The sequence below is a fragment of the Chlamydotis macqueenii genome, chromosome 1 (assembly GCF_036417535.1).
Source record: "Chlamydotis macqueenii isolate bChlMac1 chromosome 1, bChlMac1.mat, whole genome shotgun sequence".
NCBI classification, from domain to species: domain Eukaryota; kingdom Metazoa; phylum Chordata; class Aves; order Otidiformes; family Otididae; genus Chlamydotis; species Chlamydotis macqueenii.
This window is the reverse complement of record NC_141556.1, coordinates 131345391-131373089: the sequence shown is the minus strand read 5'-3', so window position 1 is coordinate 131373089 and position 27699 is coordinate 131345391. Positions and strand designations below refer to the sequence as shown.

Below are 27699 nucleotides of genomic sequence, written 5' to 3'. Positions count from 1 at the left end.
TAATAATAAAATATAGGTTTCTAGCTTTGTTTTTGTGGTTCAAAAGCTAGAAGATACATACTGTTTGTCTCCTTTTGTGGCCCACATTTGCGAGGTTTGGATCTTGATGATGATAGTTCACACTCCCACAACGTTGTACCTAATGTGGTGCTATTAAATAGTATGATTTCATGGACAAAGGGTGAAACAAGTTCTCTGTGGGATCTTATTGTATTTACATGAAGAAAATGTCTGCATTTTAAGTAGGATGGTCACTTTCTGGCTCCACATTTTGAGTACTGCTGGCATGAAATAATAGCAGCTAATTATTTCTTCTCTTCTGGATACCAAAAGGATGAGCTTTGGCCTTTAGAAATATAAAATATCACCACTGATTTGTTTAAAAGCATTTGAGTTGTTACCACAATTAGAGAGTCAGGAGAGAGGCTGCCAAAAACCTTCGATTTAAAACCACTTTTCAGCCACTTTTTGAAATGTTGATTTAATCACATGAAGATTTACAGGCATCAAGCAGGAGGTGAAATTAAGGAAACCTCACTTGGGAGATTTCTCCTGGCTGTAAATTCAGGGGTGGACGGAGATCAGGCAGCAGCCCTGCAAGGCCTAGCCACAGGGTACGAACGGGGAGGAAGTTTACCCTGACCACTTTACCCAGCAAGACTAATGAGAATAAGTAATAAAACTTAATAAAGCTATGAGGACGGGCTGAGAGAGTTGGGGCTGTTCAGCCTGGAGAAGAGGAGGCTTGAGGGAGACCTTATAGTGGTCTTCCAGTACCTCAAGAGGGCCTGCAGGAAAGACAGGGAGAAACTCTTCAGTAGAGCCTGTTGTGATAGGACAAGGGGTAATGGTTTCAAAATAGAGGGAGGTAGATTTAGATTAGATATTAGGAAAAAAAATTTTACTGTGAGGGTGGTGGAACACTGGAACAGGTTGCCCAGAGAGGTGGTAGATGCCCCATCCCTGGAAACGTTCAAGGCCAGGTTGGACAAGACTCTGAGCCAACCTGATCTGGTTGGAGATGTCCCTGCTCCTTGCAGGGGGGTTGGACCAGATGACCTTTAAAGGTCCCTTCCAACCCAAACCATTCTATGGTTCTATGATAACTAAACTGGGGATCATTGCACATTTAGTTGCGGATTGAATGAAACTCAGATGTCGAGCACAGTGGGATGGCTGGTGCAGCTCCTGGGACAGCACCTGAGTGGGCTTAGTGATACCAGAGACGTGTGTCAGTGGGCTTCTTGCAGCTAATATGGCGTTTCCTATACATGCAAAGCAGTCATTGTAAAGCACTGGTGAATATAAGCCCTAGAGAATTAGAGAGTATCTTCCTGTAGTAAAAATAGCAAAATCTGTTTCAGAATTCACACAACAGTATTTTAATAGCCTCTACACTTGGGCTTAAAGTGATATTTTTACTGTACTAATGTGAACACTTGAAATCCAACACAAAAATCATACTTAATCTATAAGCTTGATGCTGATTATTCTGAGAATTCTGCTCTTTCTTTCCTCCCTACTAGAATATACCCTGCCATTTGTTTTCAACTTTTAAATAAGAAAATAAATTTTATTTTCAATATTTTTTTTATAATTCAAGCTAAGTACATGCAGAGACTTTTACAGTACAAAATTTCTAATTTTTTAACTTTAATATAACAGTTTTAGGGAAAACTGGAGTAGCTGATTTCTTCTTTTCAGAAGATGGAAGAGAGTACTCCTCTTTATTTCTGGTTGTATAAAGAGCCCAGGAAAAATTCCATTTAAATTTTACACTCCCATTAAAGCTTTCCAAGACTAAATATTTTTTTGACTTTTTTTTTTTGCCACAGTGTCACTGTATGATCTTGATATTTAATGTCTTATTTCCTAATGTAGCTTCAAAAGTTTTATGTGATTCTTAAAGGGGTTAGGAATACTTATTAATGAACTAGGATAATTTAACCATACCATAAATTTTTTATACCAACACATTGAAAATTTAAATCTCAGAATTTTCACAATGGTTTATGACATGGTAAGACTGAGGAATAAAAATAAAATAAAAAATAGAAAACGCACATTTGACATTAATACACTATGCATGAATAAATCGATAGTTTCTAAGATCTCTGCTTAATTTCCATTTTAACCTTCTGCAGTCCAGTTCACAATTTCTGCCTGCAGATATGGCCACCTTATAATGGCCTTCATGAATCTTACAGCATACACAGGCTATCCTTGCATCTCTGCAAACTCTAAGAAGTTGAGAAATTTGATTCTATGAACGTCTTGCACAGTCTGTAAATATGTCTAAAATGTCTCCATAGTAAGAGAAGAGGAAAAGAGGATGTGTGTTAGTTTTCCTGGGAGTAATTGTTTAAGGTATGGCTGACATTTTTGGTTCAGTTCATTTTGAACTATTGGTAGAAGGTGGAAGGAAGTTTCAGGGTTTTCATAAAGTGAAAAAATTATTGCCTTGGAGACTTGTAGTTTGGAAATGGCTTTTACAGTTAATGAAACTAAAAGATGTCAGCCACCTTCTTCTTGCTGTCCTCCATCCCAAAAGCTTTTACATGTTGTCACTAAACAAGATTATGGGATTTATAGCCAGAGTACAAAAGTCACTTGAAGTAAAAATTAGGCTCTTCAGTCAGTTTTGAAGACAGCACTTGGTCCTTGATGGATTTCATTATTCATGAACTTTAGGGGAGGCTGAATGTGGGAGGCCGAGGGCACGGTCAGATGGCCTCAACCAGCCACCACTGTCCCTTGGAGCTCCGTGACACCCGTCATCTTTGGGTTTCTACTCAGAGGAAAACAGGAGTGGAGGGGTGAGATTTTATATTCCACCTGGATTTGGCTCTTCTGCCACAACTGTCAGCAGATTGTGTGCATTACCGAGCATCGCTGCTCCCCAGGATGTTGGGAAGTAGGAGGTTGCTAAGAGTAACCCAATGAACAAAGAGAGGAAAGCAGACCTCACTAAGGTGGTGGAGGCTTAATTTACCTGCGTAAAAAGAAAGAAAACACTTTCTACAAGCCATTTATCAGGCTTGTAGGGAACAGAAAATACCCAGGTGGCTGGGGAAGAGATGGCAAAATCTAATGGGGTGAAATAGAAGCAAAAGGTGGAAGACTAGAAATAGGACATACATCTATAATGGTGATGATAAGCTATGGAACAAGTTTCCTTGAGTTGTAACTGGTTTTTTGAAAATCCCATCGACCTTAATGCTCTGTGCAACAATTGAGGATGATGTTATAAATCTTTCCCCCAGTCAGAAAAAAAAAATGTTTAAAAAGTATTTTTTTTCTTGATAGTCACACATTTCTCTTACAGGATAACCTACTGTAAGTGCACCCATGCTGCCTTTGCCTGTGTTTCACAGAATTAAGCAATTTAGCATGCTGCATAGGTGAGCCAAGTGGACATATTTTATGCTGGGGCCATGTTATGGCAGACTGTGTCAGTGCACAGAAACGTTTCCTCAGCCCAAGTTGTCCTTCAAGAAGGAGAATCTGGCATAACCTCATGATTATGTTGGAAACCCTGTAGTATCTCTGTCCATAATTAGCTGAGGTGACAGTTATTTCTGACAAATAAAACCTTTTCATAGCATCTTCTTAGCTCATGTCTGCCAAAAGTATTAGCAGAGGCCTCTGGTGAGACTTTTTCTTTGGATGACTTACTCATTTGTACCATATTGAAATGGAGTAGATATTTAAAAGACTAAGTCATGAACCTGTTTCTTTGTTTGGTCCTTGTATGTTTTGCGTTTCTTCAGCCTGGTGTTGCTCGTCTTCAGCAGTTGCCATAGCTGGCACTGTTATTAATGACCAGAAGTATATAGGTAGATCTTCATTCTCTTCCTCCTGGGTTTTATTAATGTCTGTCTCCTCTTTCCAAGGCAAATATAATGGTTGTAGTAGTTCCAGGCTGAGCAGGGGAGATTGTTTTCTGCACTGAAGCGTGTAACTGTGCATTTCCAGTTGTGAAATCCCCCCAAGGTTTCTACACACAGCTGCTAAGGGGTTGTTTTAAAAACCTTCAGCTTAAGCTGACCATGCACTTGCTGTATTTCATACTTCACAGAGAAGTGTGTAAATCATGGTCACCAACATGTTTTTCATCACCAGTAGTTGTGCTGATACAGTGCCTATGGCACCATAATGTAACCAGAACAGATGAATTCTTGTCCATCCTATCTTCTCGTATACTTTCTCACAGAAAACTTAAATAGAGAAAGTTCTTATTTTTCACAGAGTTGTTGAATAAATGTATTTATCATATAATATACACTGAACTTTGTGGTTACTTTGTAACCCCAGTAAAATCTTTACTATATCAAATAAAAGCAAAGACACTATAAAAGGCAGTATGATCTCTGTGTGTTTCAAAATTATTTTCCTTGGGTCTCTTTTCCAGAAGCAATCTTGTTTTCTATGCTTCTTTTACTCTAGTTATGAAAGATGTGACATAAATCAAAGATAAATTTATAGCCTAATTCCGTATCATTGCACCAGGATAATTTCTCTTTGGCCTCTCCACCTGTATTTCTGGAATAAAAAACATTGAGGAAGATGAACATAAATCCAAGTCACTGCAAATTACGAAAGCATCAGTGACAAGTCTAAGGTCGTAAAGCCTCTTTGGAATATCCAGTTGTACTGGTAGCAAGTCCTGATGTCATACAAGAAAATTAGTGAGCTTATTGCCATCAGATACGCAGCTTCTTTAAGAGGGATGTTTACTTTATTCTGAAAAAAAAAAACAGATCCTTGCAAAATTAAAAAGTCACTAAGCTTGTTGTTTTTACTCTTCCATCCTGCAGTCTAACATTTCCATTCTGCACAGCAGATGTGGGCTTAGTAAAAATTGTCCAAAACATTGATTTGTGTAGTTCTATATCAGATCTCAGACTCTAAGCTATTTGTGTTTAAAAAAAAAAAAAAAAAACCACAAAAAAAAAAAACCCCAAAACCAAACAACAACAACAAAAAAAACCCACAAACCTGCAAGGGCAAGTAATTGCACTGAAGAACACTGAAGAGCATTGAGCCGCACATTCCAGCTAACCCAGTTAGCTTGCCCTGAACAGTGCCTAAAAATGTATTTCTAGGGAAGAGTGAAAGGTGTCTTACTTGTACCCCTTGATGGATCATTCTTCCATAAAATAGTTTTACCGATTTTAAACTCAGGTGTACTTTTAGGTGTATAAAGTGGCAACAAGGACTTGCACATTTTAACTCCAGGCTGGAGAGAAAAGGATCTCTTTTGGTTAGTTTTGGAGCTGCCACCCAAACTTGCAGATGTTCATGTTACTGCAAGAGGCAATGATAAACCTTTTCTCTCTTTATTTAGTGCATCTGTGTGCTTATAATTATATAGAACTTTTTTACATCCTCCTTGATTTTCACAGCAGCCACCAGTTGTGATGACAATAAGGGACATCCTCTTCAAGCCTCTTGATACCCTTTCTGCTGCCCTTGGCAGGATCTGGAGGCTCAGGGCACTGGCACCACTTGCACGCCTGGAGGCTGCTGCGAGGGCAGGCTGGGCCCTCATACCAATACCCAGATCAAAAGGGTCTTTTAATATTAGTTCTGTCTGAAATGCATCCCCCACTTCCTGGGAGATTGCTACAGCAACGCTGAGGTAAAGTGGCATTGGTGGAGCTGCTCTGCCTGCTGGATTCAGCTCCCTCCCACCTGGCACCAGCCTTCTTCCTGCTCCATTTCCTTGCAAAAAATAACGGGCTCAGTCTGCCCAGCTGCCATCTCATACCAGCAGTACTAGTGCTACCTGGCTGCTCCCAGAGCTGAGGCCGTCCTTTGGGGAAGGGCTCCCCTAGCTTTTGATAGTCTTCTCTTTTCCTTGATATGGTTGATTTTGAGGAAACTAAAGAGATTTTTTTCCATTTGCGATCTAAAACCCCAGATGGGATAGCAACAGCTAGCAAGTACAGTCATGCTTTCTCATTTCCCGTTGAAAGTCACTGAGATCCTATTTTCATTCTCCTTAAAAAAAAAAAAGGAACATTTTTGAAATCTCAAAAGGTTTTGAGAAGTGTCTGTCTCCAACACAACTCTGATGGTGCGTGCTTGAAAACCACTGAGCGTACCACATCCTCTCTTGCCAAGCGGGCCTTTGATGGGTGCCTGGATTTCAGAGGAAGGCTGGGCAGCAGGGCTGAGGGCTCCCCCACAGCAGGGCATCACATGGCTGTGAAACCCTGGCATGTCATCCTTAGGCTTTGTCTGGGCTTCCTGACCAGTCTGACAAATGCGTTTTACCATTCCTTTCCTTGTGGTTTTCTGAATTTAACCAGGAGCTTGAATACATGACTCCTTTTATTAGTTTGCTGGGTTTTTCCCCTCCTAAATTGTGTATAGAAGTACTTGTTTAGCAGGCTTGAAGAGATACTATCCAATTAAAGAGCTCATATTCACTCTGACATGCTCAGGGATTTGAAATAATTTAAAATTTGTTGTTTTGTTGCTATCTTTGAAGTTGAAATACACCGGGGAACTTCTGACATTTTCAGCATTTCACTCCTGTAAGAGGAGCCTTTAGCTAAATGAAGTCCCTATGCAACTTTGATTTTCTGTTATTACATTGGTGAGAGCATTGTTTGGCATATTATAGGCTTAGGATATACTTTTAATGAAAAATTCTGAAAACAGCTCTTGCATGTTAAAAATGTACAAGCACAATTATAAGCAAAAAAATGTAGCAGTGTTTGGCTTGCCAGAAGGATACCTTACACAAAACTTTTCTGTGCAAGCTTTTTAAGTAGAGATAATTGTTATTATAAAAAATAAAAGTTAAATTCACCAGATTAAAATATATGCTTTCAGTATCTACCAGGTTTGAAACATTTTATCATTAATTCTCCATTTTATATTCCTAAGTAGGCAATGAATTCACTGCAGCAAAACAAGGAGCTCATTGCTATATTGGTTTGATGGGCTTTCAGAACACTGTAGACACCTAAGAAAGCACCTGAATCATTGTTTTAAAACAGGAAAGATGATGTCTGTCTTTTTTTTCTGGAAACCAAATTAATTAGAAGCAAGGTTTCTAAAAGTAGTTTCTTTAAATGCTAATTTTGTGCAATGTATTTTAGTTTGATGATCTGATGGAGGGGTTTCAGGTCTGGTAGCATTTTTATTCCTAGATGTGGTCCTCCTCAAGCCTGGAAGAGACCTGACTAAATCAAAAATAAAGTGAGCAGAACCATACGACTTGCCTGGGAACAGTCAAGGCAAGCTGGATTAACAGATCAAACACGTGCTAGTACATGAGAAGAGAGGAGGAGATACCTTTGTTATATGTAGCACAGCCAGCCAGGGGAGTTGTCAACATTTCACTTAATGGAGTAATAATGCAATTAGATTAAAATATCTCAATGTAAGCATAATAATAATAATAATTTTGTACCAGTAACGTAGATTTTTTTCAGATTTTATCCAGTCTCTCTGTTTATGGCCAAAATTAGAGGACCTCCTGTGTCTGGGAGCAACTCTTTATATTAGTTTACAATGGTTACGAAACAAACTACTCTAGAAAAATAACTGTGGATTTCTGATAGAGCCACAACTCAAAACTGCTCCGTCTTGGTGCAGTGGACCATCACTCCAGTAAGACCCATGAGTTGTATCTAATATGGAGGGGCATATTATGGGTAGAACTAGTAAGAATATGAAATAGATAGTAAGAACTAGTAATTTCATTATTTAACATGCTACATTTAAAAAAAAGCAAAACCACAGACACCAGAGAGGAGCCAAAAGTGGGGTCCTTACAGATGTCACTCCTTCATTACGTATTTAGGTACTGATACTGGTATCCTCCATATTTGTCAAGTAAGCTGGAAGCAAATACATATTCTTTATGTAAACTTTTTCCTTGACATTCCTGTGTGAGATATTACTTTAGCAGAAGATAGTGCAGAAAGATGGGTTAGAAATGTTTCAGAGGTCTGTCTCCACAAGCTTCCAAGTCCATGGTTGTTTTCTTCTGAGGTGGCTTTCAGGGAGCAGTAAGAGTGCTTTGAATGACCGTCATTGCAGCACGCACCGCCAGTGTGATGTCTGCATTTGCGCCTAGGAACAAAGCGGTGTCAGGCACCATGGCAGCAAGGTTAAGCAAAAGTCTGGGGAAAAAAATAATGCGTTTATAGGGCTTACAGTTCTTCCCTGTGACCTCACCCTGAGGTGAGCTAGATATGATTCAGCGTACATGTACACAGCTTAAGACAGCATCATACAGAGAATAATATTATTCTGTGTGCTGATAAATATGCTAGTGGTGTGGTGCTGGACTGTGTAAGACAACTTGAACTATGAATTTTGAGTTGTCCAGGTGCTTTTTATTGTGACTCTAGTCGGGGGTTTGCTTACTTGGTTGTTTGGGGTTTTTAGTACTGACTACAGCAATGACTGTACTATATGAAGCACATAATGGGAGAGCTGGGGTACATTTGCAGGTTTAGAAATACCGTGGTAAGTGCAAGGAAAAATCCCAGTGGATCAGAGCCCCGTAATTTCCCCATGCCTTGTTCTTCTCATGGGGCTAAGTGCAGCACTTGTGCAGGAGCAGATGCTGGAGGTTATACCTGGTCTGCCACAACCACCTGTCCTCCTCATTCACCTTCCTCATTGTGGTGCCTTCTCATATAACATTTTGTGCTCTCGGTGTTCCTTTGTTGTCACTTTTAGCTCAGTGAGGGCATGAGGGACACTAAAGCACATACTGTAGTGTTGAGAAAACTGGAATGTGCTATTTATAGATAGCAGATTCCTGCATTATCATTGTTTGGTGTAGTGCCCTTCACTGCAATCACTCAGTCTCCAGAGGAGTACTGAGTGACTCCTGCTACTGCTTCCATGTCTAACTGGCTTCTTACAGGGTAACTGGCAGAGATGCTGCTTTTTGATGTACAGTGTCAGGGGGCTGCACTGGATGTGTCATCAAAGCCCTCTTTCCTCAGACACTCTCATTGCCAGGCTCTATACCAGCTCCTTTTCATCTCTGCGTGGCATCTATCTGAGACCTGAGCAGTCCTGAAGATGGTGGAGCTTCCCACCATTGAGCAATGGACAGTTTATAGATCTGCCAGCATTCCTCCCGAGGACTCCATGTCAAACAGCATTGAGGCATTTCCCTAGTAAGGAGGGAGATTTTTCTGGACTTGTAAGAGAAACAGCCAGGTAGCAGTTTGTGGTACACGGGGAAGGATTTCTTTTCCCCTGTGTTTGCATTTGTTCTTGTTCAAAGCCTGATTACTCGTGTGTAGTATTTTCCTTTAGGGGAATATACATAACTAGAGATGTTTCATTATCGGACTACATAATAGGTAAGAGCTTCTAGTCAAAGTTCTTCAGAATCTCTCATGGATATATAGACAGATGTAGAAATGTGTCCTCAAAACAGGATACAAATGAAGGAAAGGACAGAGATTCAAAAGGTGGATACAGTTTTACTGATTGCCACTATAGAAGGGAAGTCTGAAACTTCCTTTTCTAAAACTTAAGTACTTATTTCAAAAGTAAGTTTCTTAACTTGCTGTTATTCAACCTACCCCTTCTCTGAAAAGCAAATTTACCGTAAACATGCCATTTCATGATCAGGCATCTTGTAGTCTGTTTAGGCAAAATGTATAATGTGAAAATCCATAAGAAAGTGTACTCTCAAGTGGCAGCAATAAAATGTTATGCATTTTATTAAAAAAACAAAACACATCAAAGTGAAAATTAAATTACCTCTCTTTAGTGACTGCTGGTGTGCATTCATTATTTATAAATAGATCTCAAAGAGAAAAAGAAATAGTTGATTCACCTTCCATGGCCCTTCCCTTACATAGGACTTCTTGTATAAGAGCCATTTTGAGACCTTATTGATTGTGACTCTCAAACACTTCTCTCAGGTGAGAACTTTCTCCTCCCCTTTGCTTACATTTTTATAGTTTTTTGGGACAAGTTGGCATGCCCAGAAAAGGTCTGCAGAGCATTCCTGTGCTCTTGCTTGGCGAATTGGTCTCAGCCCTGATGCATTCTGTCACCGCTACTTTTTAATGGGTAGAGTACCTCCCACTCCTACAAGTGTGCTCAGACATAAAATTCCTTACATCTTACATGACCGCATTAGCTGAAGAAATAGGCAGAGATTTATAGCAGGCAGTTTTGTTTTTGTAACCTCTCTGGGGAAGTCATTTGCCGTAAAGCTCTTCTCATAATGCAAAGATAGTTTGGTTGATAAGTGCAGTACGTTCATTTCATTATTTTCATAGGGTCACATTCATTTTTGTATAAGAATGGCAATTGGTTTATTTTTCAAAATGTTTGCAAGTCTCATGAGTTTCATAAATTGTAGTGTCGATAAGTATCTGTCCAAAAGCACGTTACTTGTTCTTTGTTATTTGTATTTGTTCTCCTTTAAAACAAAGTTAGAAAACCTTAACTAGAAAGGGAACTATATGCTGGAGATTTTTTACATAGGTAATTTTGCTAATTCTAGTGATACAGAAATAAAAACGTGGTTTTTTGTAATGATAAGGAAAAATAGTTTTGCTACCAAAAAGCAGAATTTCTAAACTCTTAATGTGCATCTACACTAATAGGAAATACTGTACAGTTGATTACTATCAGTAAGAATGATACAGCAAAATAAAAAGAAAATCTATTTGGAAAAGCCCGACAAGTGCCTGTTAATTATATTCGCCTTCAGACAAATAGGACAGTATATGCTACCACTTGTCTTAAGAGGTCCTAATGAAAGGCTTTTCATGCGCGTTGTGACTAATCCAAACTGGGACAGTGAAGAATTACCAGTGGTTGATGACAGGCCTGTAATGGCCTTAGCCATATTACTGAATAGCCTTTTCAAAAGTGTGTCTTATTATCAGGGTTTTTTCAGAAATAATCATCTTCTAATGCAAAATTTAGTTGGATTTTAGGTACATAAAAAAGCCCTGTCCTACCATCTGTCAAAGGTAGCACAATTCTTCTGTAGACACTGAGGACGTGTTGCAGCCAGCCTCAGCAGGGTGTGTGGAAGAGACGGCTAGGTAATGCCCTTGCCCCAACTTCGATAACCCTCCTTTACTTCATAGCCACCTTCTTTCACGAAAAGGGAAGTTTCTTTCACCAAAGCCTGACCTTTGATACCAAACTTCCTGAATTTTTAGTGATAAAGTTATATGAACAGCATCCATGAGACAACAAGACCTCCTTGAAGCCACAGAAGTGATACAATATGAGGCAGCAGTATCCTCTTTCACTTAGTACCTTTTTCCAAACAAATCCAAGACTCTTATTTTAAATGCTCTGACTGTTGTAGTATAAAACGGGATGAAATGTGAAAAACATTCCCTTTTGCAGTCTACTGAAGTCTCCCTTCCCTCAACCCCAGGAGTCCTGAAATGTACTGGTTTGGCCTTTTGTTTGTCAGGGGCTTGAGTTTTGGTTTTGGGGGTTGGTTTTGTTTTTTCCATTTTGGTTGTAGAATCAAATGTTCCTTATTTTAAACAAAAGTTATATAAAAATTTCTCTTGATTGCTATACTTAGGATTTAGTTATATAAACTGTTTTCCTCTCCCTTCTTCTTCCTTCTCTCCCTGTTAACACACAGAGTCCCCAGGATATCTCAGCAGTGGAGGAGAGGCTGAACTCTGTTTGAGTTCCATATAGCATTGCTCACCCTCTGCCTCTCTAGAAACTCATTTTCCAATTGCTGCTGTGGGTGGTGTAAATGGCACCGATGTTTCCATCTGGGATTCCTTCCACCTTGTGCCTTCTGTCACTGAGACAACATTTCTTTTCTTTTCTTCATTTCTTTTTCTGGCAATGCTTGATATTTTCCTTCCTTTTTCATCCTGTCTTTTGAAAAATTAAAAAAAAAAATCTCTTTTAACAAGGGATAAACAAGTCTCACCAGTTAAATTGGCTTGAATTTGTACATCTTTATACTCTGCATGGTTGAACTCTTTCCCAAAGTCTTTTTTTGAACAACAAAACATCTCCCAGCTTTCCATATCTGGCATCTAAAACCACAATGGATTTCAAGATCCATGGAAAGTTTCATTTTTTATTACAAGTAAGTGTAGCAGACAATAGAATAGGGTATATACGGAGAGTAGCCATGCTTTTGAAACTGCTCTGTGTGCAGAGACTGCGTATCCATGCAGAAACTCTAAGTTTCTCTAAACAACTCTAAACAACTTAGCTGTATGTTGCTTATTCCACCTTTCTCTTTCTCTTTTCTTTGCTAACACAGGTCCACAAAGATTCTCGAGTTCTCAAGCCCTAGCTTTTGGATGTATGTAATGTCAGTGTGATTTCAAAATCACATGATTTCCTAGCTCCATACTTTCTCCTTCACTCAACGTTGCACAATGCTAGATTGTCAGCTAGGATAAAGAAAGGAGCCAGATTGTGTTGTTCCACCTCTTTTTCTAGTTCATGCAAAAATTGCCAACAGGATATTTTTCTGTGTTTGTATCACGTTTGGTGGATTTGGGACACATTGTTTGCTTCTTTCCTCCTCGTTCATGTGACCCTTTTCCAGTGCTTCCCAATGAGCTAATGCCTTTTAAACACAGAGGAGACCAACGCAAGTTGGTTAGGATGTGTATTGTTCTCTTGTTTTATTGTGGTTTTTTTAATTGGTCTTTGTTCTGTTCTTTTCTTTTTTAAAGCATATCCACAAAGAGAGAATATATAACTTTCTGCCCTAAATACCTCTTTTGCATCAGAGTTGGATATTTTAATGGAGCGAGGTGTAATAGCAGAACAGTGCCATGTCTCTGTCCTCATGAGCATAGCTGCATGCAGATGAGAAAAGCTCTGTAGTGCTGCTACTGTGCGCCAGATTTGCTATTTGCTCTTGTTTGCATGACAGTATTTCTAATATACTAAAATGATATGGAAATAATGGCACATCACAGTTCTTTCAACGTATTGTATCACTGCTTTATCGTATTAGGCTAATACACTGCGAGAGTTGATAGCACCTCTCCATGTCAAATGGGATCCACTTCTCTTGGCACTGAACCGATTGGACTCAAAGGTTGATAAACTTATCATTAGAGAATTGGCACGACGGAGACTCAACTTCAGCCTCTTGCAAGCAACCTAATGGCCTCCATTCAGAAAGTCAGTTCTTCTTGAATAACTTTGACGTTTATAACAGAGAACAGACCTGTTAAAGCCTAGACAACCACATGCCTGGATATGAGGCCTCCAGGAAGGTGTCAAAGGGCATGGCCAGTCTTTTGAAGAATACACCCTTTCCACAGTGGGACTAGGCACAAAGTCAGATCCAGTCTACACGGAGCACATTTGCAGAAAATACTGCCCCCCGCACAGGAGAACGGAAGGGGAAGAGGGTCTTGGCAGGGGAAGGGCTTTGATGTCACTCAGTTTTGTTCTGCAGACCTCGAGGAATTAAAGAGGGATTCAGCCATGGTAACTGTAAAATCCTGTTGCTTGTACTGAACTCCAGTGAACCTGTTCAGGCCAACCAGACAGAGTCGTGTCATTTAAGCGTACGTCACATTAGTGAAGGAAGTCACCTTACTGTGTCATGCTAATCTAAGTGTATTCTGTCAAGTGGAGGTATGTACAGACCTTTCGGAGACTTCCATTTATCTAATGGTTTGTCATGAATTACCAGAGGGTACACTGACACTGGTTTGGATGATGATGGAGAAGATACCTCACGCTGAGATTTATTAGACTCTGCAGATAAACTCTTCAGTTCCTCTTTATCTTCTGGGACTTAAACATGTGAGTGATGCTGCCTGGCCAAGCAGGCACAAAGTATTCTCCGTTTAACACCCAGAATCCAGAGGGCTGTTTTGGGGCCAGTATTTGTCTGGATGTCACTCGAAGTAGATTCAGATATTGTATTTATCATTATGTTCTGAGTCCCCTATGGGTTGATGTTTGCCTCTATCTCTGTGGTTAGAATGTGGATTTTCCTTAATATATTTGGCTAAGGGTGTATTGTAATAATGTTAATGCTAATTACTTGATATTTCATACTATCTTACGGGGAGATACTTTTAAAAAAAATGTATTTTGAAATGTTTTCTTTCTGTTTGCTCAATGTATGGTATTGCAATATGTTAATACCAATAAAATTATATATATATAGTTATATATATTTCCCTTTTATAAAGAAGTAAATTATGCTTTTTTGCCTCACAAACAGGAAACGTGCAGTGAATAAAATTACATCATTCTGCCTTACAGCAGGTGACAAAGCTTATAATAGTTTTAATAGTCTTTTTTGAAAAATAAAAAGTGTAGTATGACATAAACTAGTTGGAAATTCATCAAAATGCATGTTTTGTGTTTCTGCTCAATGGGACTGTCACAAATCAGCCTAAATATTTAGCAATGTTGTTTTGGCATCTTTAATTTTTTCCAATCAAAAACATACACTGTATTGCTATTACTGATTACAAAACTGTATTGTCATAAATTTTTGCCTGTTGACCAAATAGACAAACCCACTGAGTTTTTATGACTCTCTTGTCTGTAGGAATTGATTTTTAAATTTAATTTAGTGCTCTTTCCAACGCTTGGCAAAGGCAGAATTTATTTTTTATATAAGGTTGCCTTTGAAGTACCTGCCTCTGCCAGGGCTGATAAATCACTGCTAAGCACATAAAGATTCTGCAACCTGAAAGATATGTCATTAAAGCCTTGTTGGAATGGCCTGCAACCCCAGCCGGTCCTTTACATTCTGTCATTAAATTCCATAATCAGTTAGAGGTGGAATGTTTTGGAAATGAATTAGAGAAGCAGAAGCAAAGATGTGACTCTAAACTGTCCTTTGACTGCCATTTGGGGTTACACTGATGGCTTGTTTGCTGCTCGTAGCCAAAGGCCAGCATATATCTGCGCTAATATTGCTAAGATCGTCTTCAGCCTCCTCTCTTTCTTTTCCCCACCCTTTCGAACATGTTGTATTGAGTATCTTTGTTTTGCAGAGGCATTCAGAAGGGCTGTAATTAGCAGTCCTCAGCATTTAATTGCATACACATTTGTTAAATATTTTTCTGTATGCCTTAAAATAAAGTATAGAAAATGGCAGTAAATGTTTCTTTAATGAAAGCATTTGATTTATTCATGAAGCCAGGATTTTTTGAAGGTGTTATTTTGGGCTTAATAAAGGAAATAAGCCAGCAAATTTTCAGTTTTGCCTTTGCGTAACCATCGTCTGTCAGGGCTGACGTTCATTTCTTTTCTCTCGTTTCTTTGGTGTGTAAACGCGTTCTGCCCAGTGGGTGGGGAATGGGCCTTTCTTCTGCGACAGCTCTCGTGCCAGTTTTGAGAGAGAGCTTTATGTTAAGGTGCATATGTGTTCACAAGTTCATTATGACATCTGATGACATGAGTAATGTAAAGAAAAGCCACATGGTATTGCATTTCTCTCATCACAGTAATAGCTTTTGTTCTCAGTGGTACTTTGAACCCTGTGCGGTGCTGACCATGGTGGTGTGATGGGCATTCAGCAGCTGACAAGGGGGTGCTTAATATTTGGCAGTGTCGTGCCCTACATAAATAACATGTAAATCAGGGTGCTGATTAATTAGTCTGGAATCTAATCAGTGCAGCTATCACAACATGTGCAATTATAAATCCAATAATAAATCTGAATATCTGAATAAATATGACATCTTCTGGGATAACGTTTTCAGAAGTATTTCAGGCCCCTTTCATAAATGCCTCGGGAGGTGCTTCCCCAACAGACCGCAGTGCATTACAGAGGTAACTGAGACAGCTATTAAATTAATCTGGCCCCCGCCCACACTAATTTGCCACGTTTCTTTCATGTTGAAAGTAGGATTGCAATTCCTGAGTGATGCAACTGCTTTCAAAAAATTCACTCTTGGTGTTTCATTTTCATACAAACAAGCAAACTTGGGATGTAGCCTGAAGCAGAGTTCATTGTCTCAGTGGGTGTTGCTCACCAGGGATCCATAACCCTTCTGTTCAGGCTTGCTTTCAGGTGTCAAGTCCTTAAACCTTGACAGGCATTGCTGTTCCGCAGGCATGGCTGTGGCTTGGTTCTGAGTGGTGAGTAATACCGCTGGGTCCAGATCATTTGTCACTTAACCTTTGACAGCTTCATGTGCTGTAGCAGCTTAGGTTTGTGAAAGAAATATTTTCCTGAAGGAGTAATTGCTTCCATATATTGCTGCAAGATGTATCTGTAGGGGACCTCCTTGTCCTATTTAAAAGCCACAACATCCCCAGACATATAGCAGTTTACCCAGTTTGCTTCAGCTCCCGGCTTACCTCATAAATACGAGTTGTTTTTCATTGTTTCTGAACTACAGGGACTGAGGGGAAACATACCATCAAAATGTAATTGCTCTGTTTATTTCCCTTCAACATTGGTAGTTTGTGGTAAAATTAAACAGCACATACCAATGCGCGGCACAGAAAAAGTGTCAGGATATCCTATTTCAGCATGTTAAAATTCTCCCAAAGAGTCACTCAAACCTGCAGAGCAGACGAAGGTTAAACTGATGCCTTCATAGGCAACTTAATGAGTAGAGTACCGTGTCCGGATACCAAAAGATGCAATTATAACACCGCTGCCAAAAAGTTCTGCCACTGATCAGAGTTCCCTTTTACTTTGGGAAGCTTTGGAGTTATTTCATCTTCATTGTTATGCCCTCTCTGAAATCACAGCCCACCAATACAACCTCCTGAAACGACAGGGCTGGGAGCAAACGAGGAGCTGCTTCTGATGCTCATTTGGAGTGTGTGAGAGCTGTCAAGAGGCAGCACAAACCGAGCGAGCTAATTCTTCCCCCTGCCTGTGGTTTCCCTCCTCTCTAACACATTAACCCATTTGCTGGCACCTGCACTTCATTGCTAAGTGGATGCTGAAAAAATGCCTAAATGTTACTGTCAGCACAACAATGCAGGCCTGCAGGGAGAAACCTTGAGGATCAGGGTTTTTTTTTAATGCTGAGTATGGTGTCAGCTTTTTTTGTTATAAGGAATTCCAGTTGTGTGAAAAGCTGAAGAAAGGTGACTGACATAGGCATGAGACTTCTAGTAAGACCAGCTTGAAGTGTCCCGTGGAGGCTGAACGTGCTTCGGCCTGCCAGCTCATAAACGGCAGTCTGCAGGGCAGTGGTGGCTAAGAAGACCGTGACAAGGTGTAGGCAGTTTGTCATTCAAATACCACCAGAAAGGTGACCTCAGAGGAAAAGAGATTCGTGGGGATCTACTGATCCAAAAAGAAAACCACTAGTGCCATAAATGGTTCGCAAAAACAATTAGACCTTTGGTGCCACAGCAAGGGTTTAGCATCTCTCAGACCTTACAAAGGCATGGGGGTCAGATCTTTTTGAAGTGGTTATGGTACCTAACTGCTTCTAGTTGGACTTGGTTGTAGTGGAAGAATCCCTGAAATACCTTTGGAAATCTGTCCTGTGGGAGATGAGTTTTCCACTTGCCTGCAGAGTCCACTTTATTTCAAGAAACCAATTTATACTCATGCGTGTGAGAGGAGAAGCAGCCTCATACCATCCAGTGGAAAACGCCAGCATCTTGCAGAGCTCTGTTGCGTTGGTGCTTTCAGCGAACACCCTCTCTAAAGAATATATTTTTTTGCCTGCAGGTTTACATTATAGGAGAGAATAGAAACTGTGTACAACTATCCTGGTAACCCAAAAATACTTCTTTAGAGGAACGAGTGGTATAAAATGCAAATTTAATACTCATTCTCTGATCCTCCAGCCACTAATGCTTCACTAAACTCATGTACTAAAGCTTGTTTTTAAACACCGCTCCTCCCTTCTTTGACGTGGGGGAAATCCTGCGCTTTCAGGTATGCGAGGCCAGAAGGGATGGAGGATTACAGGAATCAGAAAAAGGCAGGCAAAGGGAAGGAATAACAGAGAGAAGGGTTGCAAAGGGCAGGTGCTGCACGAGAATCCCTCAGCTTTTCTGAGGCTTTTTTTAAGCTTGCTTAAACTTTTCTTCACTCATGGAGAGCATTCATTAATATCTGTATATGTATATGCAGATGCACAGGCATACTCGCATGCCCAGTCAAGCTTTGATTTTGCCATAATGTGTAGCAGGAGGTGACACAGATTTCTGATTGTGCTTTAACAAGGAAATCTGCTCTTTATTACGCAGAGCTTCCACGTAGACCTGACTGCATCTCCTGCCTGCTGTACCATGCCAGGCTTAAAAACTTTGTTGCTTCTTCGTTTTCTCAGTGATCAGAGATGTGACATGTAGCATTCTCCTGCTGGGAGATCTTCCATGTCACCATGGCTCACCTCATACCTGCGCAGGGATGACCTCATATGCAGCACGCAGCTGTGCAGACACTGTCTCCCTGTAAAACTTTATCTTTCTGTGGTTTCACCATTTCGTCCCTTTTAGCTTATAGTCTGGAGAGAAAGGAAATACCTAACTTAGTCTGCCTGCCCTCCACCCAAGTAGTGTAAAAAATGACTGCAACTCCTCTTTCTTTGCATCATAAGCATTTGGATATGCCTCCCTCTTGTGCAGTTTGGACTCTAATGATTAACCTGAACAGCAGCAAAGATGGATTTAAGCTTTGCACTGAGCAACCAACAACTACTTATTTGGAAGATTTCTCTCTCCACCCCTCCAACACAGCTAAAACCCACGTCCATTCTCCCTCCATCCTTTTGCTTTCTCACCTTAAATACAGGGAGATCCCTTCTGTCTTCCTCCTGTTCCCTGGGGTTTACAAGCCCAGCCAGGCTGTGGAACCCTCTGGCCACATTACGTCCCCTGCCCATGCCTGCCGATCAGCACGCTTGGGCCAGCAGATAGCCTGAGCTGGGGTTCCAGAGCTTCCCGGGGGAGACCTCCCCTCCTCGAGCGATCAGCAGGCACCTGTCTGCTGCACTGCCTAGCAGTGAAACCATTGCAGGACCGGGCAGGTTTTGGAAGACCTGTTAGTTGGACTGTGGCATAGGAAGATTGCAAACCGCTTTGCTGGTCCTGGGTTTATATCACTTGTTGGTTAGCTTGGGCAGACATGCTTCTCTGTTCCCAGTGCATCAGGATCAAGAAGGCAAAGAAAACCCAGAGATTTGTGCATCAGGGCCCATTTTATCTAGCTTGAGACCGTTTCTCAGAGCTTTTTTTTACTGACGCTCGCTGAAAGTCTCTGGGAGGCTTCAGGTAGATGCCTCCCCTGTGCAAAAGGTGAAGTAGAAAGGTGTAACTCCTAAATTGGAATAAAATCTTTGGGATTTGTAGAGGGGAAATAACATACGGCAGTTGTTTAATAATGTAATTAGTGATCTATTCTAACACAATCGCCTCCTTAAGATCCTGAGAAGGCTGAGCTGGTTCCTCTGCCAGAAAGAGTGAGCTCACCAGAAGGAATGAAAACGGGAGTTTAAATTTCAGTGGAGCCGGGGGATTTCAGCCTAACTGTGCCTTGTTCACTCTCCGTCACAGACTTCGCAGCAGCTTGGCTTTCTCAGGATTTGCAGAGTGTGGCAGTTCTGTTCAAATGCAGGGCTAAAGGCAAACAGAGGAGTGGGCGTGCATGAGAGGAGTTGCACAGCGGAGGGACGCGCGTCACTAAGCTGTAAAGGTAGCAAACAGCAAAGAGGATCGCGGGAAAACAGAGAATGCCATCAGGGTGGCAGTGGTGTCCATCAGTTGGGACAAGAAGTTTAAAGACAACATGATGAGCCTGGGTGTTTGTAGGAGGTACTGGCAAAGCACAAAGGAGCCTCAAAGGAGAGCTTCAACATTTGAAAAATCTGACCCTTGTCAGCACAGGGGGTGACAAAATTTATGATTAATGGTGTTGTACTATCCTTGCATGGGCAGTTATGTGTACTCCTAGCCCCGGGTGCAATCACTGATTCCTCTGGTACCTCGCTGAAAGAGGAAAACCATGCAAACTTCTGGTGGCTTGAGCTTTTACAGGGAGAGTGAGTCACAGAAGTGCAGGAACCTCCACCAAAAATTACTAGAGGTTATTCCATATGTTTAGAGCAGATTTATGAGAAATCTGTGCCTAGAGATTCTCTGTGTCCAGAGCAGGATGTGTTAGCCAGCTGGGTTGCAACGGTGACCTTCTGCAAGGCCCTAATTCAGTGCTGTCTTCCTGAATCATCCATTTACACCAACCAATCATCTCTTGATCCATGAAAATACCAACGTTAACTGTTTCTCTCTAGTCACTTTTCACTCAAGTGCCTGATATTCTTATTTATTGCTCTTAGGGTCTTGGTTTATAAGATGGAAATAAGGGAAAGATGAATAGCCCAGCGGAGCCAGGAGGTGGTTACACTTGGTACGCTGTGGAGCTCAGGGTATGCTCTTTTCAACAACAAATGACAGCACAGTGTAAGAAGTCCCACCAGTTTTTCCTGAATGCCAACAACCCAAACCATTTCTGACCTCTTAGAGTTTCACCTACCCGGCCACAATCTCCATCCCTGTCTCCTGAGAAAATGTAAAAGTAGAAACAAATATTTACTGCATTTTAAGAAGTGAGGGCAAAGTACAAAAAGCTGAGAAACTCTTGTGGAAAGCAGAATAATGAAAATTGATAACACGTTATTTACTAGACTGATGGATTCTTTATCTCATTAATTCAATGCAAATGGCTTTGTGTTCACTTGAAGACACAGCAGAAGCGTCATTGTTACGAAATATAGTACCTGTATATTCTTATATTTGGAAGATACAGTTCTCAATTTAGATCCTGTGTGCTGCGGAGCTTTATTTCTGTTCCAGAGAAAACAGAGCAGCACTGTTCAGGCTTGGGTGGGGCAGGGGACAAAATCATTGCTTCAGAGAAGAGACCCTCCTTTTTAGCAGTGTGTGGAAACAGCTACCCAACACTGTATTCAGAGAAACAGGGGAGATGCAACCCGTGACTCAGCAGCCAAGTGAGGGTGAAAACCAACCTGCTGCACTGGCTACTGTGCTGAGGTCATCTGCAAATCCCATTAGGCCACGTTTTCTACTTAAATAAGGCATTACCTGAGGCCTTATTCTTCCTTAAGGGGACAGCCCTGCTGTAATAGCATGACTCGCGTACAAATCCACCAGTTTAAAAAAAGAAATGATGTTTTAAGCTCAACTGTATATCTAATCAAGTATCTCAGATGCTTTATGGTGCCAAGGGCTTCACCAACACCTACAGGAAATCAATCAAAGCCTTGAGCAGAAGGGTGAGGGAGGGGAGATCTGTGTGTAATCTCATTCCTGCCTACTGAGAGCAGCGTTACCACCCCCTTCAGTGGAAAATATTAAAGGCTTGGGATGTGTCAGCACGACGCTTGCTGCCCTCTCCCCCACCGTGGGTGGAACAAGGTGGTGTCTTGCCCTGTTTGAGTTTCACCCGCCTCAGCAGCAGCAAGACATTTAAGGGAAGGGACCTGCTGGTTTTCTTCCTTGGTCTTTCCTTTATAGCAAATCCCATCCCCTTTTTTAAACACCACTCATAGCTACTGTCACCAAGGCAGTGACGGAGGCTGGGGCAGGCAGCCCCAGCCGGGTGGAGGTGATGTGCCGATGCGTTTCGAAGCCTGCCGCTGCCTAACACTGCCTGCATCGTCCCCCTGTAGCCCTGCGCCTCTTCGTATGCAGCCTCAGAGCTAGTCTTGTTTGGGACGAGGGTAGAAGTCCCCTGCCCCAAGTCCCTCTGAGGTCCACGCTGAGCAGCGACTGCCCGAAAAGGTGAGCCCTGAGGAGCGCCAGCTGTGCAGGCCACCAGGCTGGTGTTTGAACCCCCACAGGCCGTGCTGCCATCCAGGTTAATTAAAGGCACTTGTGCTTCAGGGTTGAACCCAAACATTGTCCTTCGCCATGGAGAGGACCTTTGATGTTTCAGGAAGCCATGAGTTTTCAATGGCCAGCCTGGACGTGGTAGCTGGTTGCTGGTCGAGGCTCTAGATCACCCTAGCAAAGTAAACTCAAGATGATGTGGAGTCAAAGCACCAGCTCTCTTCTTCAGCAGGTGTTCCCCCCACTCATCCCCTGAGGGTACAACATGGCAGTGCCGGAGGAAAGTTCTTTTTTTGCCTTGCATAACAAGGGATAAGAGAAAGAGAGAAACAGATGTAAAATACTCCCCTGTCAGAGCGAGGTGTTTTTTTTCCCTTTGCCCTTTAGCAAATCACTCCCGTTCCCCAGCTGTCAGACTGGTGGATTTCAGTGTTCAGCGATGGGAACTGATAGAGAGATCCCAGACATCTGATCTCATTGCTGCGTGGACTTTTTAAGGAAGCATAAAAATCAAGACCACAGGAGATTTTAACCAATCTTTAAGTACTCAGCTGCTGAATGTTTTGTCCTTTAACACTTTAGATGTTTCAGTAAGAAAGAAATCGACAGGAAAGATAAATGCATCTCATTTCTGTTTTTCTTTAAGTCCTGACTGCCCCTTACAATATGAACTCAGCTCTGCAGGCAGGGTAGCACACGATGGGCGGATTTAGGGAGCTCTATACACACCCATACCACCCCCATCAATAAAAAGCCTCTAACCCTTCTTCACTTCCACATCTCAAAAAAAAAAATGAGAGCTTTAAAAACAGCTGCCCTCTAAAAAGGGCAAAGGAGTAAACTCATGGGAGATATAGGTAGATTTGTTGCTGACTGCAAAATTCTTTGATTGTGTAAAGATGTATACAAATGCAAACACTTTTTGTGATGAGGTGTGGAGACAGGTCTCCGCAGTTCTTGCTTGAGCCTGAGGTGAGTAGCTGCCATACTGCACGGTATGGGCTTGAATGGGATGTTGCCTCTGGTAGCTCCCGGTGAGCTTCTAAACACTAGCTGTCCTCCCAGCTGGTGCAATAAAAACTGTCTAAATACGTGAGGAAACAGAGATTCAGTACTTATGGGTACTTCAGCATGCAGCTTTCAGCCAGTGGAGGTGGCTATGTCTCAGTGCAGGGTCAGTCACAGGATGTAAGTAATGCTTGAAACCAAACAGCTGTAGCCTTCCTGTAACAGCTTTCATGAAAGCATCCTGCGGACACGGGCACGCTGGGCCAGGAAAACATCCACCACTGTGAAAGCCAGGACTGGGTGGGAGGGTCCCAAGGGCTCTGAAGACAACTGGGAGACTTTGTGCAGTCGGTGACCAGCTGTGGCCTGTACAGGTGTGTACGGTGTGCGAGGGGCAGCGGGAATGGAGCTTCTCCCCCAGGGCTGCCCTGGCTTCTCCTGGTCACCGCTCAGCTAATCCTGGCACTTCACTCGCACTTCCCAAGTTTGCACAGAGTCATCAGACGGTTTCTTCTGGGGGAAACAGTGTGTGAGAAGTTGAAATGTTTTGATGGTTTCTAAATGAAGCATTTCAAATGCTCGTTATCAGAGTAACATTTCATCCCCAGCCTTTGCTTGATTTTGTTTTTAGAGAAGCAAAATCTTTCTTTTTTATTTATTTCCTTTAAAATGTTCCCAGTACTAGTTAAAATATGTATTTTAAAACCCAGAATAAATAACTAAATAAACTTATAATGCAAACAACTCTGGTTTAGTTTGCCATGCTGCTGAGTAGGCTGTCATGAGTGTGCTCTTACCTCCAGTCTGTCATCTGCTGCTGAACCTTCAGGATATAGCAGAGTACACAAAGGGGACAGTATTACTGATTGTTGAACAATGCTCTTGAGTGTCAAAAATAGGAGACAAAATGATGTGGAATTTTCTAAGAAGGAAAACAGCATGTCATTCCAAGGCCATCATCATAAACGTAATCTTGAGTGCCATGTTGGTGCTCTCGGGCCAAGATCCGATCCCTGATCACCTTCCTCAGCAGGATGCTGCCAGGGCTTCCTTTCCTTGTAATGAGGAAGTCACCAGCGTATTTAACTGCCATACTAGAGATGTGATTTCTGACAGTATGTCACTGTAATATTACTACACCTCGCACTATTTCTTTTTTTTTTTTTATTCTTTCTGTGCGGGTTAAGACTTTATATTCTTGAAAGGAATGTAAAGGAGCAGTTACAATTGCAGCACTTTTTTTTCTGGAACTTAGCAGGTGTGAAATGTTCTCCTTATGGTCTAGTTAAACCTGTTAAACATTTTGCAAAGGTTTTTGATAGATCTTCCTATAATCACATTAATGATACATTGCTCCTTTCTCTATTTTTTCCTCTTTTCTTTTCCTTTTTTCTCATTACAGTTGAAACTATAGAGGAAAAAACAGCAGACTCCTTGCAAGATTTGTACAGAGCCTTGGAGCAGGCCAACCTGTCTCCTTTAGGAGAATACCGGATTTCCACTAAGCTGGAGTATAAGAAAACTTTTATAAAGAGATGTAGCGATCCAGTAGTCAATGAAAAACTGCACCAGCTGCGAATTCTGAAAAGCACTTTAAAGGTGAGATAAAAGAGGGAGGAAAAATCCTGCCCCAGGGTTGGATCAGACTGTATCATATTTGGAGATTAATTGTGCGCAGCTGGAGTCCAGGCGGAACCCAGTGTGCGAAACAAGGAAGGGAGACATGGGGAAACGCTGTTCGCAAAGCAGAGAAAAATGCCTTGGGAGAGCAGTCGAAGTGAGGGGATCAGTTTTTATTTCTGCGCAGATAAAATCTCAGTCAGCTGCTCCTCCTCTCGCTAGTTTAACAGAATTTGACACCAAATTATCAGAGGAGACCTTAATCCCCTTTTTGTCCCTGAGCATTTTCATTTACCAAAACGCACTCACTCTGTAATTGCCGAAGTCTGAAGTTAAGCAAAGCCAACCTTTTGGAAGGGAGCAGTACCTTTGGCAACACTTGATTATTTTCTGATTGCTGAGCTTCTCCAGGAGGAAACTGTGTGCTTGCTTTTCGCGTAAGCTGATAGGATCATTGTATTTTGTCAGTAGGATTGATTAAATAAATAGATAGTGGTAATGTAGATTTGAAGATTTTTATGGTTATTCTAAATGTGCCACAGCTAATTTAGCCTCCCTGTCAGCTTCTTTCTTTGTTACAGCTGTTTCAATTCTGTCCTGATAGAGATTTCAGCAAACAATATGCTGGATTTCCCCAGGGACCCTGTTAACTGTATTAAATTACCACATTTTAAGTCACTGGATAATTGTACAGTGGATTTTGTAACAGCTTTCATCAAACGGGGCTTTATCAACATTAATTAATTTAGTTTTTCATCACCTAGAGAAGCATTTAAGCAATATTGTTTTCATGCTGCGGGGCTCCCATCCTGAAAAAGTCTTACGCATGCTTAACTTTCTGCACCATATCACCTCATTGACGGCAACTACCACTTGTAGTATTATCTGGGTATGTGACTCTTTACAGGATTGGAGGCTGGCAGACAAAGTCAAGATACATGGGTTTACCACATGACTTCTACAAGCGTGAGAAACTGAAACAAGATCAGAGCACTCTCAGACATGTCAGGGTGGCAGGAGGTTCACACTGCATCTGTGCTTTTGCAGCACAGCAGGATCACTCATACCAAACCTGTGGTTGAGTGTCGGCAGCTTGTTGCCGTGCTTAAGTGTCTTTCTTCTTAGCTTTTCTTGATGCCTGAGCTACATTATGCCAACAGCTTCCTGCAAATGGAATTGCTTTCCCCCAGGGAACTACAAAACCAGAACATCCCCCTTGACCCAGTGGATGCCCATTTCAATGCTTCTCTGGGACTTCTTTCTTTTGGACCAAGCAACACAATCTGTTTATTTTCTGTGCATGGGTCATATTTTCTATCACTATTCTTGTTTGGGCCTTCATTAGTATAAATCATTTTTAAAGTACATGACACTAATAATTGAAAATGCAATGGCAGCAAGTACCAAAGACAGATAATTGCTGTTTCTTGTGTACAGGAACAGTGTAGAGTGACACATGTCTGTTTTTCAATGACATCATGGTAACTCATTAGGAGTTTCTAGCTCCATTATAGCCCAGAGCTCCACCTCTGCCATACTGCTGCTAGTTGTATCTACCGGTAGCTACTGCTGTTACCTAATCAGTTATTCTTGCTTTTTGCCAGTGCCTTTGATTTTTCCTTCCTGAATGCAGCCAAATTCCACTGGCATTTTGGAGTTGGTGTTTTGAACTCTCCTTGAATTTATCCAAATTATCAGTAGCCTGAGACAGCCTTCCAAATTGCTTTTAGCTCTTCTAGACTCTCTGTTCCGTCATCTAAGTCCTTAATGAAAGACCCCTCTGCTCTTTCCCGTGACACAACATGAAACCATTCTCCTACCAGTGAGTATGAGCTACCCGGCTGGTAGTGCAGAAGAGTGGGTGCCAGCCAACCACGATCTGCGAGAAACTGCCGGTTATGGTAGTTCGAGCAGAGATATGGTGATCAGGAGTTCCTGTGGTTTCATTTCCACTAGTCATTCTCAGCTTGCACCTCTGTTTCCGAAAATGAATATTCTAGCACGCAGCATTAATTAGCTACTGTTTGCAAAGCATGAAAAATACCTTTCAACCTACTGCTTACGGATGACGTCTCTGACCCTTTTGAGCTCCACTCCCACTAACACGGGCTGACACAGCTTAATATTTCCCTTTATGGACATGGAAAGTGTGAGTTAGCAACGAGGAGTACGAAACCCATCTGGCAGGGAGGGGAGGTTGCTGGTGACCATACGATACCTACGCAGAGGAGTGGTGCTGGAAACCTGCGTGTTAGCGGTATTTCCAAGGCTGAAGTCTGTTGCATCCAGCTTCCGCCGCTTGTAACAACCACGAGTGGGTATGAGTTTATCAGAGGCTTTCTCTGACCCATACTGGCTGCCTGTCATCTCTTGATAAAATAATCAGTGGCTAGCAATGATGATACAGCCACATCCCCTGCCTCGATGATGAGTAGTGAGGTACCAGCAGCTATGCTAGATTTTTCCCATTTCTGCCTTCTCCTTGCCACTGCAGTGGTAGGAGGAGATTGCAGCCAGCCAGCCCATGGCGTACACTGGACCTTTAATGAAGATGAGTTGTCATTAACATGGGGGTCCTTGCACAAGCCGTTGCTGTGTAGCAGTCGGATGTCCCCATGACAAGCCTGGTAAAAAAGGCTTAGCTCTGCTGGCGGGCGGGAGGCCATCTGTCTGCACCCCACACACCCACGCAGTATTTCTTGTGCTGATCAAGAAGAGCAAACAGATGGCACCTCGTTGTGTGAAACCCATCTTGAGAAATGCAAGCAGCTGATAGTAAACAGCACAGGGCTTGCTTTTTCTTGAGCTGGAACAAGGGCTGAGTGGGGGGAATAGGGACTATTTCTGAGGATGCTGGACAAGGCGAGGAAAGCCCTAGCCCTGCAGGGCGATGTGTCATGCCCTGTAGGAAGGATTCCTGCTTGCAAGCAATCACATAGCAGTCAGGTAGTCCCCCTGCTTTTAAGGACTCCATGAGTTGCATTTGCTCCCCGCATTCTCTCCTTCCACCCACGTGACTGATTTTGCCAGTGACTCATCCCTCACATTGACTCTTTGTATGTTCCTTTTCTCTCGCAGGCCAGGGAAGGAGAAGTAGCCATTATAGATAAAGTTCTGGATAATCCAGCTTTGACGTCTAGAGACTTTCAAGAATGGAAACAAATGTACCTTGATCTCTTCATGGACATCTGTCAAAGCGGCACCCCGAGGGACTCCGTTAATGGCTCGTCTGAGGTCGATGCACTTATAGCCTCCTTAGCGCGCACACACTCTTACATTGAAACGCATGTATAAAGGTCTCTCTTTGTCCAT

The 27699-nt window shown here is 41.9% G+C and overlaps 1 protein-coding gene across 7 annotated transcripts in view; it reads left to right on the top strand.

Moving 5' to 3' along the window:
• CNKSR2 (connector enhancer of kinase suppressor of Ras 2) overlaps nt 1-27688 on the top strand; it is a 213191-nt gene extending 185503 nt beyond the window's left edge. For 6 of the 7 annotated variants that reach the window (XM_086767283.1, XM_086767251.1, XM_086767275.1 and 3 more), the window contains 2 exons: nt 24170-24366; nt 27466-27688. In XM_086767283.1, the coding sequence (XP_086623409.1) occupies nt 24170-24366; nt 27466-27681 (413 nt within the window). In that variant the 3' untranslated portion in view covers nt 27682-27688. Of the gene's footprint in view, nt 1-12970; nt 15191-24169; nt 24367-27465 lie in introns of those variants that run through there. The other variant, XM_086767291.1, reaches the window with a different exon arrangement.
• Nucleotides 27689-27699: the final 11 nt, after the last annotated feature.